General features: G+C 43.6%; 1 protein-coding gene across 1 annotated transcript in view; it reads right to left on the bottom strand.

Annotated features, from left to right (window-relative positions):
- spag9a (sperm associated antigen 9a) overlaps positions 1-16,854 on the bottom strand; it is a 32,992-nt gene extending 16,138 nt beyond the window's left edge. Inside the window, exons 1-11 of the mRNA XM_008300784.1 lie at positions 16,424-16,854; positions 12,151-12,271; positions 9,131-9,201; positions 8,954-9,042; positions 8,729-8,879; positions 6,533-6,619; positions 4,960-5,095; positions 4,683-4,776; positions 4,469-4,590; positions 1,766-1,823; positions 122-274 (exon numbers count right to left, since the gene is read on the bottom strand). Of these exons, the coding sequence (XP_008299006.1) occupies positions 122-274; positions 1,766-1,823; positions 4,469-4,590; positions 4,683-4,776; positions 4,960-5,095; positions 6,533-6,619; positions 8,729-8,879; positions 8,954-9,042; positions 9,131-9,201; positions 12,151-12,271; positions 16,424-16,723 (1,382 nt within the window). The 5' untranslated portion in view covers positions 16,724-16,854. The remainder of the gene's footprint in view (positions 1-121; positions 275-1,765; positions 1,824-4,468; positions 4,591-4,682; positions 4,777-4,959; positions 5,096-6,532; positions 6,620-8,728; positions 8,880-8,953; positions 9,043-9,130; positions 9,202-12,150; positions 12,272-16,423) is intronic.

The following is a 16,854-nucleotide window of genomic DNA, read 5'->3' on the forward strand; positions in this document are numbered from 1 at the left end:
TCAAAACTTACGCCTGAAGCTTGTTGTGCCGTGAATTAGATTTAGATTGCACAAAGAGAGGAGCAGTCATGGAAAACCAGTGGCAGGTTTTACACATCAGGGGAGTCAAACCGCTCCTTACTTCTTGAGTTCCTCCTCCAGATCCCTGTTCTTGTCCTCCAGCTTGGTTCTGGCCTGCAGCACGGCCTCCAGCTCCCCCTGCAGCATCTCCTTCTCACAGGTCAACTCGTCCACCTTCAGGATCAAGTCTTTGTTCACCACATTCAAGGCGTTCCTGGAGAGACGGGCAGAAGACGAGCACTAATGAGGGGTTCAGTGCCAAAGAGCCCCACAAAAAAACCAACAGTTCATGTTTTGTTGATAAGTGAAGCAAAGGAGTCCAACCAACAGCCCACTGGTCATGTCACAAGTTTGGCCCGTGATGGTTTTGCCATTAAAATTTAAAGGCAAAATACTGTGAATTTCAATGAAGTTCATCGTCATGGAGATGATTTGGCTGAGAAGCGTCTTATCAGGTACTTTATTACACCTGCTCAGAGCTGCTCAGGCTCGTACAGCTGCTGGAGGCCAATCATCACCACCTGAAGAGTTCATTTGCATAAACAGATAACTCCACTTTTGTAGATTTTCAGAAAACAGATTTTGTTTTTGTTGCTGTTGTTTGCTTGAGATCATATGACTCAAACTGGAGTTGAGTGGATTTGACTCAGTAGAAATGACAACAACAGAGATAACTTCACTGATGTTGTCTCAGGTAGACGGTGGAAAAGTGGGTTTTCTGAAGGTTGGTGAAGACGGAGTTATCTGTTGTTGCAAATGAACTCCTCACTTGTTTTGTCCAGAAGTAAACATTTTTTTAAGACTTATTCAGAATTAGAGGTTTTATTTGGGTCGGACATCACATGTAACTGGGACGAACTTATACGCTCTAAAACCAGGAAAGGTCTCATCAAGAAATGGCTTAAGCCAGACGCCCCATCAACAGAGCATTGGTACGACATAATTTATTAAATATTTGTAATGGAGAGAATAAGTTTTTCTATGAGACTGCAACAGAGCAAATTTGAAGCTATTTGGAAAGATTGGAAAAAGAAGATTTGTTTCATTCACCCTTCTGTCTGCATATTAAGGTATTTTTATTGTATTTTAATGAAAACGCCCCATTTTCTTGTTGTTTTTACGTAATTGCATAAAATGTGTTGCGACAAAGAAAAAGGAAAACGGGAAATTATCTGTGATTAAGAGGATTGTATGTGATGTATTGCACACGTGACTCCAAATATAAGAAAATTTAATCTCAAACTGGACCAATAGCCACAGGAACCGCATGTAGTTCCACGTGTTTGCGATTCAAGATGGCGGACGGCGCGATCTCAAGCGTAAAACTCAACTCGTAGGTACGGTAAGGTAAAATAAAACCTAACCACCACCAAGCATCTGTCTCTACCCCATGGTCCTCAGGAGTATCTCTAGTTCCTGATGATGTAAACTCTTCAGTGCTGTTTAACAAGACAAACCTGGAATCAGTAGAAAATGTGGTACGGCCCGCTTTGGCAAATTAAAACCTCAATAAGTCATCACAAAGCAGCTGCTGCTATCTCTGGACAGCGTTGAAACATCTTTGGATAATGACTCCTCCAACAACCAGGATGCTTTTAGCAAATTTCTCTCTAAAACTACTAAATGTGGTTTGACCCACTTTAACCCCCTCAGATGATCGTGAAGCGCTGGAGATCAAACATCGAAGTTTAAATTGTGTTCTTACTTTGTCTCAAGCAGCTGCGAGTTCTCCTGAATTAGATTTTCTACTTCCCGGCCCATACCTGGACGGAAATGGAGACGGCGTTAGAATTTTATTGCAATAAAACACACAAACAAAGAAGAAAAACTATTTGACAACAAACTACTTTAGCACTACATACAGAAGAGGTAACATCAAATCCAACACGAGGATGTGAAATATCTCCTAGAGAGATATTTGTCGGGTTTCACAGCACAACAGACTAAACACGACACACAAAAACCCCACAGCACATGACTGACGGGAGAAGAATGGATAGAGTGGGTGAGGTCTTACCAATCAAACTAAGGTCTGAGAAAACCATGCAATCCAAGTCAGGCGGAAAGAGTAAGGAAGAGAGAGAGAGAGAGAGAGAGAGAAAGAAATGCGGATATAGTTTGAGACAGTGGAATGATCAAAAATGATGAAAGGAGTCGGAGCTAAAGCTGCTGACTCCACAAGCAAAAAGGAAGAGATGCTGCCAAATCTCTGAGGCTAAACACATCTGACATTTGTAGCAGTAGAGAGGAGGACAGGAGGAAAAGCACCGGGGGAACAAAATTAAAATATCTTAAGCTGTAAAAAGAACAATTAGGCCAACAAAGGAAGCACTGAAATCCATCCTTCATGCACCAAAACCTTGTAAAAAAAAAAAAAAAGGCTGAGAAGCTACAAACTGCACCTGACAACCGTTATCAAATGAAGAAGAAGCTGAACGAGGGTGGACATGGCAGAAGGGTGGCTGATGGAGTGGAGGTCAAAGGGACAGCACAGGACAATGTTTAGCGTAAGGAAAGTTTGAGGTCATACACACCAGAGTACTCCACTGGGATTATGGACAAAAGCCAGAAGAATGAGACACACGGGGGGAGAGAGAGAGGTGATGTTAACATGGGTCGATGGCGAACAGCGCGTTCAACAGCTGGACCGAAAGCAAAGCGGCCAACAGCAGGTGCTGGAATGAATTTAACATCAGCGGAACCACAGCTGCTCGTCACATCGGAACCGGGAAGCTCACGTAAAACAGCTCCAGTGAGTTAAGAAAATAAGTAAAGCCTCTGGTTGGTTACAGCACGATGGAGCGCTAGGGCCACGTTAAGAAAAATGCTTCCACAGACCTCGAGAACAAAGTCGGAACACTTACGAGAACAAATTTGTAACTTTATGATTAAAAAAAAAAAACTTTACAAGAAAAAAGTCATTATTTTATAAGGATACGGTCGTAGCATTTATGAGAATAAAATTGTAACTTTATGAGAAAAAAATCAGAATATTACAAGAATAAAAAGTCGGAATTTTATGAGAATAAAGTCGGAATTTTGCAAGAAGAAATTCGGAATTCTATGATTAAAAAAAACTTATATCACAAGAAAAAAAGTCATAATTTTATGGGAATAGAGTCGTAACATTTACGAGAACAAAATCATAATTGTACGAGAGAAAAAAAGTAATATTACAAGAAAAAAGTCGTAATTTTAGAAGAAAATAGTCAGAATTTTACGAGAATAAAGTCGAAACATTTACGAGAACAAATTTGTAATTTTATGCTAAAAAAAACAAACAAAAAAAACTTGTAATATTACAAGAAAAAAGTCATTATTTTATAAGGATACGGTCGTAGCATTTATGAGAATAAAATTGTAACTTTATGAGAAAAAAATCGGAATATTACAAGAATAAAAAGTCGGAATTTTATGAGAATAAAGTCGGAATTTTGCAAGAAGAAATTCGGAATTCTATGATTAAAAAAAAACTTATATCACAAGAAAAAAAGTCGGAATTTTACAAGAATAAAAGTCAGAATTTTATGGGAATAGAATCGTAACAGTTACGAGAATAAAATCAGAATTGTACGAGAAAAAAAAAGTAATATTACAAGAAAAAAGCTGCAATTTTAGAAGAAAATAGTCCGAATTTTACGAGAATAAAATCGAAACATTTAAACCAGTTGTTTTCAAAGAGGAAAGTTGTTCAAATGAGGACCGTGGAGCATTTGGTGACGTCGTACTTCAGCATCCGGTTCACAGACGAGGAGATACTTCAGCACCACATGATCATCAGTATCACGACTTTGAAAATCACGACTTTATCCTCGGCTGTGTAAAAATAGTTTTCTAAATGTGGCCCTCGCACTCCGCTGTAGTTACACAGTTGTAGTAAAACAAGTAATAAAAATTAGAAATAAAATCAACAAGCAAGAGGCGAAGAACACGGCAGTAGGATATACAGCAGACAGTGGGTTGTTAAGACTAATAATGCTGCATAAGCCTTTGTAAGGATAAGCTGCAGTTCTATGTGAGGAAATCATCAATACTGACTCAAAATCTAACTCTAAAAAGTATCACATCTCAATTTGTGTTTGTTTTTAAATCAAAAACATTTGCTTTAACATCTGAATGTATTTAAGACTAAATAAATCCACAGGAGGCTGGGAGTTAAATCCAGCCGACACAGATCACCTCTGACCTGAGAATTCAAACAGCAGTAAAACAATCATCAGCGCTGATGCTTCAGTAGCCACGTATAGCAAACTACAAATCAGTATTTTCCATGAGCACAGTAGAAATGTCACAAACAACATGCAAAACAGCTTTTATGTAACCTGCTCTGTGCTGTGAATACTCAACTGGACTACTCTGAGGACTACTGGACTGCTGCCGGAACAATGGCGGTGAGGTTTGTACTCACCCAGCAGATCCGCCCCCTCGTCCACGTCCCCTATGAGCCCGGTGCCCGCAGACGACAGCTCCTCGAACAGGGAGTCTGTGTTGCGGTCGAACGCCATGTTCTCGATGCCTTTGGTGGGAGTGCTGAAAGAGGAGCAACGACAGCAGGGTGACGCTTTGCCACCCGCTGAAACTTTTGGCTAAAGTTTGGCCTGAAAGCTCGCCGGCTGCGCTACCTGCAGGGTTTGTAACCGATGAGATCCATGTCCAGCTCGGGCGTGGACTCGATGATGTCTTGCACGTCTGAGCTGTCCTCGTTTTCAGGCAAACCTGCGCAAGACATGAAAGAACCCCCACAGAGGAAGAATAAGCAAAGAACAATTACTAAAAGATGTTACTGGTGGTATTTTTAGACTGGAGCAGAAAAAGGTTCTCTTGTGACACCTTGCAGAAAATAGAACTGCATAAATCGAATGATTGTGAATCTGTAAGTACCAGAACTTTTGACCCTACCTACTGATATGGACCTGGTCCCCGGTGCAGCCTGCACCTCGGTGCTCTTACTGTTCCCGTCGTCCCTCTCCATGTCCGAGGCCGTGGTGGACATGGGCGTGGCCGACTTGGAGCCGGTGAAGTCCGACAGCTCATCCTGCGGTGAGGAGGAACTCGTTCACAGCAGCGCTTACAGAAAGCCATTCAAAGGGTCCAAACGACCCCCTTGAACGAACTGGTGTCAAAACGAACAACACACAGCGCCGAAGGAAACGACCACAAAACAACAGAGCTCAAGATCTAAAAGGAAACAGGAGGCACGATGACAGACACACACAGTCCAATTTCTCTTGCGTTGTGTGGAGCACTGAATAAAAACCTGCCTCTAATACTAAAAATCTCACTAACATTCAATTTTAATTCAATTTTATTTGCATAGCGCAGTTTACAGCATGTGTCATCACACAGCGCTTAACCTGGTGCAGGCCTCACACTTCAGGACGACAACTAAACATTACAACGGACCTCTTTTGAACACATTACTTTAAACTCAACAAACTGAGATCACTTGTGTTTGCTTCACCTGATTTAGTTCCTCTCTCGTGTGAAACTTGCTCCAGAAGTTTGGCTTTACTGCTGCAGCCTAATCCTGGTTTATCAAACTTCAGCTTACTGTGAACTGAGGTTTCAGACTTAAACTCAACCATTATCTTCATGAACTCATTGTTAACAAAAAGACATTTTTATACTCAACAAGGTCCTCTTTTCTTTTCTTTTCTTTTCTTTCCTTTTTAGCCAACTAACACCAGTTTTATCACATTTTATTTAAATTTTTTGTGCAGCAAGTTTAAAAAAAAAAACCCTAAGATTTCTGCTTTTTGCAAGAAAAACTGAACTAAATAAAATAATCAGAAACCTTAAACTACAGCAAATCTTTTTTTGTGTGTGTGTGAAATTGGAGCTCAAGAAAACAGACACATAAACGAAAAGAACCTTCACACGCTACAGACAGACAACACGGGGAAACGCACAAACACAAGGTCCACACGGCACCACACGGTTTGCTTCACACAACATCAACTGAACACAACGAAGGACGACAGCGAGGGGAATCTGCCGCTCTGCTTCTAACACACAACACAAAGGTCCGAAAACTTGCTTGGGAGGAAATTAAAAGCCCAACGTAACACAGCTACGGCAGGAGGTTCAAACGTAGCACGATGTTGTGTTATTGCACAAATGAGTGACGTTTAAAAGTCATGCATTCTGGTGGAAATGAAACACAAACGTGGAGGCCAGATGCAACCGAGCTGTTGTTGACCTCGGCTTGATTAATAATTAAGCGCTTAGACTGTTTTGAAGGATCCAGATGTGGTCGTTGCACGGTTGCATGTGGCACTTTGAAAGCGCAGGCGGCCTGTGAACTGAGGAGGTCGAACAAATGCACAAAGTGAGAGGCGACGCTTTTGAAAAAGATGAAACGGCATAATGGAGGAAACTACTGAAGCCCACACAAACACAAACTGCGCCGACCGCGGCCAGCGCAGGAGAGCTGCTGCCGCCGCCGCCGACGTTCACGCCGTCATCCAACTACCTTGCAGTCGTCTGCCAGTGAATTCCCCCAAGTAGAGTCCTGCGCACTCTTACCCTCCCTTTCCTTTGGGGGGTCGACAAAGTCCAACTGCTTGGGGGGGAAGAGTAAGAATGAAGCTCACATGTGCAGAAGCAGTTCGACAGAAATGCAAACACCCCAAAGTGTGCATGTCTGTGAAGTGGATGGAAGAGTCACCTAGCTAACAGCTGTGCATTTACCATATATCCTGGATATCAGACACTTTAATGTTGATTAGTTGAGTCAGTTTCTAAAAATATTGTTCTGCAGCTATTCTGAGAATCGATTAATGTGACAGTAAACTGAACACACACACAACAAAAGGCATCTACTGACCGCAATCTGCCTTTTTCACTGTTTCCTAATCGTTAGCTGCAGCTCTAACAAAACTGCTTCTATAGTCAAACCATGATAACTTCTAACTTGTACTAAGATTCATGCTAATTCGACAAGGTTTGATATTTTCACTTAACCCTCTAAACCCAAAGCAGTTTCTGGACATTTTGTCACATCTTCACTCACATTTTTTAGTCCAGCAGATTAATGAAAACAGCGCAATCATGACTAGAACAAAGTTAAAGTGCCACTAATCATGAAAAAAGTTAAAAAAAGAACAAAATCGTTCCCACAAGAGTCAAAAAAGGGAGCTCGACATACTACGGATATTCTTACATCCGTGTCTTCCGTCTGCTTTGTGTAAATAAAGTTTTACTTGTTTTTTCCAAGTGAAAGCGAAAAACATCAAACGTGTTCAGCTCAAGGACAGTCGGATGGTTGAAAATCCGAAGATGCTTCATGTTTCTTGCCGCGGCGAGTGGTGTCATTTCTACAATTTACAATTTCATTAAACAGACGCTTCCATCCAAAGCCAGAGTCGATCACATTCATGCACCAACGGCGACAGAGCTGCCACGCATCCATCTGGAGCAACGTCAAGTTCAGTGTCTCGCCCAAAGGCACTAGGACTGTGGAGGGGCCGGGGATCGAACCGCCGGCCTTGTGATTAGAGGACAACCCGCTCTACCACCTGATTCTGCATTTAAAAGACAAGACGCCGTTGAAACCCGGCGGCTGGCTGAGGAGTTCAGAGGGTTAACAGAGAAGTGAAGTCACGACTCAGCTGTAAAAATAACAAACATTTAGTGTTTTTACTCTTTCATCGCTCGATAAAATACTAATTAAAAAAAATCCACCTGCTCTATTTAGATGCATTAATGGAATAATATGCAATGATTTAAAAAAAAAAAAGCACTTGAGCCAGTTTCAATGGGGTGGTTTTGCTCACATGAATCATATTTTCAACCTGACGCCGCCTTTTCCTCCCATAAATAAACACGACGTACGTTTGCATATCAAAGCCGGCCGTGTTCAAAAGGGCCACGGCTCAACAATAACCATGCTGTAGCTGCGATTACGTAACATCCAATCGCATCCCGGCTAGCCTCTTTCTCCCTCAGCGACTGGCTGCGAGCCACACAGCGGCGGCGGCGGCGCTCCCGTCGTGCACCGCGCTTCACAGCCCGTGTCCCAGATTCAACTAAGAACGCAGCAGCGGGATGAGATAACGTCCTCCGGGTCCTAACTGCCACAGATACAAAACACACAGCCCACATGATGATGTGTAGCTGAAAGGACAAAGCCATCGAGAAATTTAGAACCACGTCGGATGATAAAGCACAAAATTCACATTAAATTATTTGCTTCCAAAAGACGATCGCTGCATATTCATGGGACACTTTTAATGATCTCCTCCGACTGCTGCACCAGAGGAAGTCTGCATATTCATCAATGGTTAAAGAAGAGTCTGGAAACAGAGGTGGCCTTGTCAGATGCCTGCTAAAATACGCATCAGCACGCCCGAGCCTTATCAAAGGCTCTCTATCTATAAACGGATCCGAAGCCAAAACTCCTCCATCTTCTATCTCTGGCAGAACAGCTGGAAACACTCGGCTACAGCGGTCGTGTCTTCGTCCACATTTCCTGTATTTATGTTTCTAGTTTGTGTACAAAGCAGTGACTGTGCATAGATGAAACACTGAATTGCTGCTTTCCATCATTTGAGTTTGAATGTTTAGTGAAAAATACAATAATTGGGATCCAAGAAAAGGGGAAGAAAAAATTCTGCAATGTTGGTTTTTTGTGTCAGGATGTTGTTTGTACGTTCATTTCTGCACCCACCTTGAGGCTGGTGTTGGACCGAGGCTGTGAGGAGTCGGCGAACCTCCAGCCTTCTGTTCCCGGAGTCTCTGCTCTGGTCTGGGGATCCGGGATGAGCAGCGACGCCCCGCCGGACGACGGGAAGATCCCCAAAGACAGAGGGCGCTCTCTCCTGGAGGGACAAACACTTTGAATCGCGTCTTTTCGGACACGTGGCGCTCGTCGGCTCACCCGCCGCGACCTCACCTGACTCTGCCCACCGAGCTCGACTCCGAGGTCTCACTGATCTGCTGCATCTTGATCCTCTCCACGTGCTCCATGTAATTGTGGATCATCTGTCGGCGAGTCAGAGCAAAACACTCGTTGGAAGCCGGTCACGGATGTAAACAACGGTTACAAGTGCATGTTTTCCCGCTGCGTTACCTCCGTGTGCCGCTGATGGAGGGAGTTGTACTCCTTCTTCAGCTCCAGCTCTCGTTCTTCTAACCTGCCGACTGAAACGGATGACAGCCGTTATTTGCCGCTATTTTTCTTGACTGATTGTAGGAGCAGATCAGGAAACAGGAAAGCGACAAACCAGTTTTTGACCGCTGAGCAACACACTGAAAGTTACCGTATGCATGGATGTTGATTTGGAAATATGCACTTTAAGAAGATTTGGATATCAGATAAAGAAGCAAGAGGAGTCTGACTTTAATTCATCAGACACAAGAATAATAGCTCCTCAATAAAGTTTTCCTGTTTGGACTCCCTCAGTGGCTTAAAGCATCGGCTTCGCCTCTAAAATGCAAGTCAAGAACTGGTTTGTCCCTTTCTGGTTGGAAACCCTACCTAGACAGAAAGGTTCCTACCTCACACCGGTACAACCGACAAACAAACCCATGAACAGCGAGTCCTGATCTGCTCATACACTGATGAATTAAAGGGCCACTCCGGGTGTGATGCCTCCTCTCTGTCTGTGGTCGCTCTATGGTCTCAGAAACGTTTCTCAAACAGAGAAAATTGAACAAGAAAAACCAGGAAGTTGGCTCCTGTCACAGCGGCTAAGGCTACGCTAACGATAAAAAAAATGATAAAACAGTGACAGATTGAGAAAACAGAGACTGCAGGAGACAAACTGATCAATCACAGTCGCATAAACATCCATCATCCATACACCGCTTAATCCTCACTAGGGTCATGGGGGGCTGGAGTCTATCCCAGCTGACTCAGGGTGAAGGCAGGTTCACCTGGACAGGTAACCAGTCTATCACAGGGCTACACTTAGAGACAGACAACCAAGCACACTCACATTCACACCTACGGACAATTTACAATCACCAATTAACCTCAACATGTTTTTGGACTGTGGCCGGAAGCCGGAGAACCCAGAGAGAACCCACGCTGCACGGGGAGAACATGGAGACTCCACACAGAAAGATCCCGGGCGTCCTCACCGGGACGCGAACCGGCGACCTTCTTGCTGCGAGGCAACAATGCTAACCACTGCCCCACCTTGCAGCCCAGTCGCATAAACATCGTTTTGAACGACAGGTTCTCTGCTATCAATCATTAATTGTTAAAACATTATAACATCGGCCTTTCTTGATCACCAATAACCGAATAAAAACCTCGTATAGTTGGATCCTTAAAAAAAAAAAACACATCTTGGGAATGAAAAGTTCAACACCTTGCAAGACTATAAATCATGAAACATTTGACGCAGCTTTGTTTCAAATCTTGTGATTATTGATTGTAGCCTGTAAAAGCACAACGTTCCTCCACCAGAGAGGCTCCGTCGGAGGGGGTTCATCTCGCTCGACGGGTTTCAGCGCTGGGCCGACTTACCAAGTGACAAAAACACCTAATCCCCTATTAGTGCATCAGGTTTAGCCTAAGCCACACCGTGAGCCGCCGCAACAGACGGATATATGAAGCTCGGATGCTATCAATGACAGCGGCTAAAGCCTGTTGCACGATGATGTCTCGCCTGTGTGTGTGCGCACCGAGCCAGATTTGTGGAAACAAGCCAGAGACGGCAGCGATCCTTCCCACAAGTTTGACAAACGAGCGTGGCCGGGAGCTGAACGCTGAGGCCGCGACACTGATTGAAGATATAATTTACTCACCTAATCTGTTTAACACTGTTACATCCATCCAGACGGGATAAACAAGACGCCACGCAAACAGCCGTGTTAGCGTCCATTTAATGCAGTGTTATAAATGTGCTGGGATGCCTACGGGCTGTGTGTCTGTGTGTACGTCTTCATAATCAGAGTTGTGGCAGTGATCTGAAACAGCAGCTAGATGTGCTCAAGTCTGGATCTCAGCCTGGATGAACGAATGGGAACTTTGGAGTGAGAACGCAGACCTGAAGCTGATAAATGACTGAGTATAAAACCAACATGTCTAAGCTATACTCTGTACCTGCGTGGACTCTGGCTCCTCACAGGCAATCAGCACACAGTAATGAATGATTGACCAGTCAGAGGGCGAGTCGGTTGAACCCTCCGACTGGTCACGTGGAGTGCAGCAAAACAATAATTACAGCTGAGATTGGAGACACCAAACAAGCACTGATCTGCTTCGTGTCTTCCTTCTTAATGCTTCGGCTGGGAGTCAGACAGTTCTTCTTCCCCCGTTAACCAGCTGTGTTGCTCTGCTGCTGCCACCGAGCACCATTGTGCGGATTCACTTTTTCCCCCATCGAGCCGATGCCTCCGCTGCTTAATCCACCAGTAAGATGGGCGGTAATGCAGTGCCGCATTAGGAGGATGGGAATAACAGAAATCCTATAATCCCATTACTGTCGCCGCTGCAAAGGCGGAGAAAGAGTGTGTCTTTTTGCGTAAGTGTGTGTCGGCGTAAGAGGAAGAAGATGTGACGAGAGTAGAAAAAAAAACTGGAGCTAAATGACAACACGAGGGGCAAAATGTTCACATCCGTCAGCGTAAGAGTGTCTCTGGGCTTGGAGCTGAGATTCAACACGATTAAAAATAATATTCCACTGAAGGAATAGGACTGTATAACAACAACGAAGCAAACGAGAATGTTTGACTTTGGTCTCCACCGTGCGAGAGGAATGACGGCACCATGCTGGAGGAAGCACCATCACCTGGACTGTGGGAGAAGGAGCTGAGACGTCGACGTATATAGTCAGAGGTAAACATAACGAGTCCTGGCCAACGAGTCACATCTCACCGACTGAAATGTGAAGGCTGTACATATGAATGAGCTACTGATCTTTAATTCTTATCCATTTATTTTGTCCTGTTGTTTCTTGCTCGTCAGCGGCTGTTTAATTTGCTTTTTGTTTAATTATCGGTTTTTAGCTTTATCACTGTCATGTCATGTATTTTTCTTTATTGAATGTGACACTACAGGAGGGGATACATATATATGTCATGTTTTCCTATAAAGGTTTAAACCTTCACTAATAAAAACGAGTGTAGGTGTGGGCTCACTTTGGTCCGCGTAGTTCTTGATCTTGAGCTCCAGCTGCCGAGAGTGCGACTCCATTCGGTCCACGTGGTTCTGCAGGTCCTTCTTCTCCTGCTCGTGGGTGTCTTCGAACTCGATGAACTTCTGCTCACACACAAAGAAAAAAAAGTTTGAAGTCACAATCGGACCAAGAAGAAGAAGAAGAAGACAGCGGGTTCAGACTCCTATCTGAAGAAGACCACACATCCTGAGCTCAGACCAGGAGGAGAGCTCACATTACACCGATTAGTCTCCGTCCCGGTTACCTGTCTCTGTTAGAACTGGTTTTAAGATCCTTTTATTAGTTTATGAAGTTCTTTTCTCTTTTGAACCCTCGGGTCTTCTGGTCGTGGCTTTTAATTAAACCTCAAAACCTCTGGACCACCTACCAGAAGACCTGAAGGCAGCGGGACGTGTTGATATTTTCAACCTGACTTTTAATCAGGCTTTCGACTGATTTTATAGATTTACCAGGTTTTATTTATTTTAAACTCATTTTATGTATTGAGTTCTCTATTTATTCACCTGTTCACATATTTCTAGTCTTTTGATTGTTTATTACTTTGTTTTTATTGTTTCTTATTCTGTTTCTTTAACTTGATTTCTATATCTTTTAATAATAAGTATCTTATTTTGTTTATTTATTTATCTCACTTGTTTGATCTTGTCTGGTGTTTCCTCAGCTCTTCAGTTCTAGTGTCTCAGAATCCCTTCACTGATAACTCGACTGTGTTTGTATTGTGTTATCGTATTTTGATTTTCTGTAAAGCACTTCCTGTTTGTATGAAATAAAGTCTGATTGATTGATTGATTGATTGATTGATTGATTGATTGATTGATTGATTGATTGATTGAAAATGAACTAATGCTTCGGCATAGTTGCGGAGATGCTGCATCTGAACCAACAGTAATGAAACCTTTAACGCAAACACAGGAGAATAACTCACAGCGAGTTCAATCATCCGTTTAATGCTCACACTGTGTGCACATACACAACATGTGTCCTGATGACAGATGTTAACATGTGCATGAATCAAGATCGGAAATTCCAGTTTCCTTCTAGCAGGATCTCCGAGCAGGACATGGTTTACGTGTGTGTGTGTGTGTGTGTGTGTGTGTCCAACCACTTCCTGTCCAGCCGGCAGGCCGAGGCCATAATGTGGCTTCTTTCCCCTGCTTCCTCTGGACACGCAAGTCTTATCGTACTCTGATGCAGAAACACACAAGAAGGCTCCCGTTCACCACAACGGCAGCAAAATCATTTCTTTTGCTCAGACTTTAGATTCTGGACAAAAGATCCCAAGATCTGAAGCGACCACTGCAGAGTTCTCAAAGTATAAATGATCTAAAAATGAATTAAATGCCCAGTGATGAGTTATTCTGGTAGACTAATCGTAGCAGCTGGACTTGCTTGAGTTCCTTGAAGACTTTTCATCCAAGAGGCTTCATCAGTTCTGACTGACTAGTTGGGAGTTCCAGATATCCTGAAGGAGACATTAACACCTGAGTTTCGGTTTCATTTGGGGGTTTGTTGCTCCTCCCCCTCGTTATGTGAGTCGTTGGTGCTCCTCCTGCCACAAAGGGGTTCGTTAGGGTCTTTTGTGGCGAGGTGTTGATGGGCTTCATGTGAGTTCACAGACATGTCCAATAAAAAAGAACTAAAATCTCAAATAAGAATATTTGCTGCAGCCTTTGCAATAATGTGAAACGAGCAACACAGGGTACGAGGTGTCAGAAAAGTTCCAGGACTGGTGTCACCAAAGATACACTTCCCCTTCCAAGTAATCCCCCTGGAGTCTAACACACATCCCCAGCCTTCTCTGCCTTCATGCCGCCATGTACTCCTGGAAGGATTCTGGATTTTGCCTTTTCTTTAATAGAAGGGGATGAATACATTTGAGCACGAGTGTAGATTTAATCAAGAATTTGTGATAAAAATCTGTTTCATTTTCCGTCTGCTTCTTCAAACTACATCAGGGAGGATGATCTACACGTAGCCCCCCGGTGACCTGCTGCCTCCGTGGTCTTACAAAACACTTCTGTCTCTCTGAAATCTGTAATCAGTTAAGAGGCGATGAACGACCAATCCAGCGAGTAAAAGTCAAGACATGCGAACGGTTTAAGAAACGCGACACCCTGCTGAGGAAGCTGGAGGATCTTCTGACAAAAGGATCACATGACGTGGAAGCTCACTGGGACAATCCCACGAACACACATTTGGCTTCATGTGTTGCTATTACAACGCGGGGTGCAGCGGCGGTGGTGGCGTCGGCCGTCGCTCTGCTTCAGCGTCCGACGCCACCGCGCAGGGCTCTGCTTCACCCTGAGCCAAAGAGGCAAGCTGGGGCAGAAGGTCCGAGTCACATCATGTCATGCAGAAGCTCGGGGCAGAATCGCACACACACCACACACACACACACACACACCTAGACAACAACACGACATCTAGAACACAAACCGTCGACTGATGGAGTGAGGAAAAAGGCAGCAAGCTTCAAGTCACAGCTGGAGTTTACTTCTCCTCCAATAAGTTTATGAATTCATTAAGTATAAAGAAATGTTTAAAAAAAACATCCCAATACTTAAAAAAATACATACATTGTCTTGGTTATATTTTGAGAACCATGGATTGGCCCAAGGCTTTAGTCTACAAAGTGGGTTCTGGAAGGATTTTCTTGGTTAAATTTGGAAAACTACTTTGAAACTCCAGAATTCTGCAGAAATCCACCAATAGTTTTGTGTTTTTGTTTGTTTTTGTGGTACAACTTGCAAAACTAGCTTCTATATTTTCATTTTTGTGATCATTTATTTCATATTAAAAAGTATTCTGTGTTGTGTTTTGTATTTTTGTGACATGCAGCTAAAATAAAAAATCACTAGTTGACTTCTGCTTTATAATTTTTTTTAGTTTTTGTTAACGCGAGCTCAAAGAAGAGACTTTTGCTCATCAAACACTATTTGATCGACTTCTCCAATATTGCAGATTCTGAATCAATCACAATTTCTGTTTTTTTTAAAATCTGTAATAGTTCCACAGATATTGTCGGTCAAACGCAGCCTCAAGTTTCAATGTGCAAAAACAACAACAAAAAAAAAGCAGTTTGGCGGGAATTTTTTTGGTTTATTTTTTAAATCTCGAAACGTATTTGAAATTAAAATTTACAATTCAGTTCCCTACTTTTCTCTAAACTTTGTGCAGCAGGAAGAAATACAGACAAAATCTGTGCAGCATTGATGCTTCTCTGTCAGTAATGTGTGCAACACCGTTCATATGTGCAATATTGTTATTTCTATTTTGCTGTTAGTTTTATTTGGACAATCTGAACGAAACCTTTTGCATTTTTTTTGTTTATTCTCTTTTTTATTCCTGATAATTCCACAACTATTTGCGCTGTCCTCTGTCCCCCACTGTACTGTAAATAACAAGCATGTTGATATTAATTATCTCAGCTCAGGCTCATGAATGTAAAAATAATAATAATGCAACAAAAATACAGTATTCTCACATGAATGTGAGGATTTTGGAGGACATTTACCAGACATGGGGCAGAGTTTTGCAGCTTTAAACAATCTGGTTTTTTGCCTCTTGCTAAATGTATATAAAGCACTCGTGGTAAACTCCTTTTACGTGACAGATCCTGACTTTAAACCTTAGTTTGTGACTAATCATTTCCCCTAAAATGTCCATTTTTATTTGAATAAACTGGAATAAATCTTGTGCAGAAAGGAGTGTTCATGCGTACAATGCCCTGAGTACAATCTGTTGACTTTAATTAGGTGGAATTCTGAAGGAAGGGGTTATTTTGTGCACAGTTTTAGATATGATGCTGCTTTGGCACATTGATGGACCCGCAGGCTGTCCCTATATGCAGCTTATCGATCAGCAGCTTGGATGAATCTGTGACTCACTTTCTCTGCTATCTGCTGTCATTTCCCCCTTTTTAATGCATGTTCATGGTACAAAACGCTGAGTCACTTCACCTGCTGGTTCCTCACTCACAGGACTCAGACTTCACCATCTGATGCAATAGGACACACTCCGGCTGCTTTATGAGGACATGTCGATGCAGTGATGCAGGACTTCCATGCATCAGAACACACAAAGAGAGCCATGCCTTGTTTACATCCCTGCGAGCTGCGCGGATGCTGCCAGGCCACGTGTGGAGGTGATGCTGGGAGCCACCTGAGCCACAACCCCTTGCCTTCATGAGCATCCTCCGGAGGGATGCTCTCTGCCCGCCTGATGTCCCGACTCACCTCCTCGGCGTGCTTCCTCAGCGCCTTCTCCCGCTCGTACTGGGTGATGAGCTGCTCGTTGTCCTCCTTCAGCAGCTCCAGCTCCACTTCGTGCTCCTGGTTCTCGGCGAACACCGAGTCCAGGTTCTCCAGCACGGCCACCACCAGCGGCATCAGCTCCTTCACCACGTCCTCGTCGTATTTGCCGATGAGCCGCTCGAACTCGCGGTAGATGGAGTTGGCCAGGCCCGACACCCGCTCCGACATCATCGCTGATGTCCCCGGGTCGTCCTGGTACACAACTCCGTCTTCCAGCTCCATTTTCTCCCTTTCAGCAGCAAGCGGGACCGATGCGGGGTGTGTTGTGCTCGCCTCAGCCCGCCACTACGATCCCCACAATGAAGAGATTGGCTTCAAACAAACGGACACATTGAGAAACGCTGCACGGATGT

This window comes from Stegastes partitus, unplaced genomic scaffold (genome assembly GCF_000690725.1).
Source record: "Stegastes partitus isolate 25-593 unplaced genomic scaffold, Stegastes_partitus-1.0.2 Scaffold1589, whole genome shotgun sequence".
In the NCBI taxonomy this organism is placed as follows: Eukaryota; Metazoa; Chordata; class Actinopteri; family Pomacentridae; genus Stegastes; species Stegastes partitus.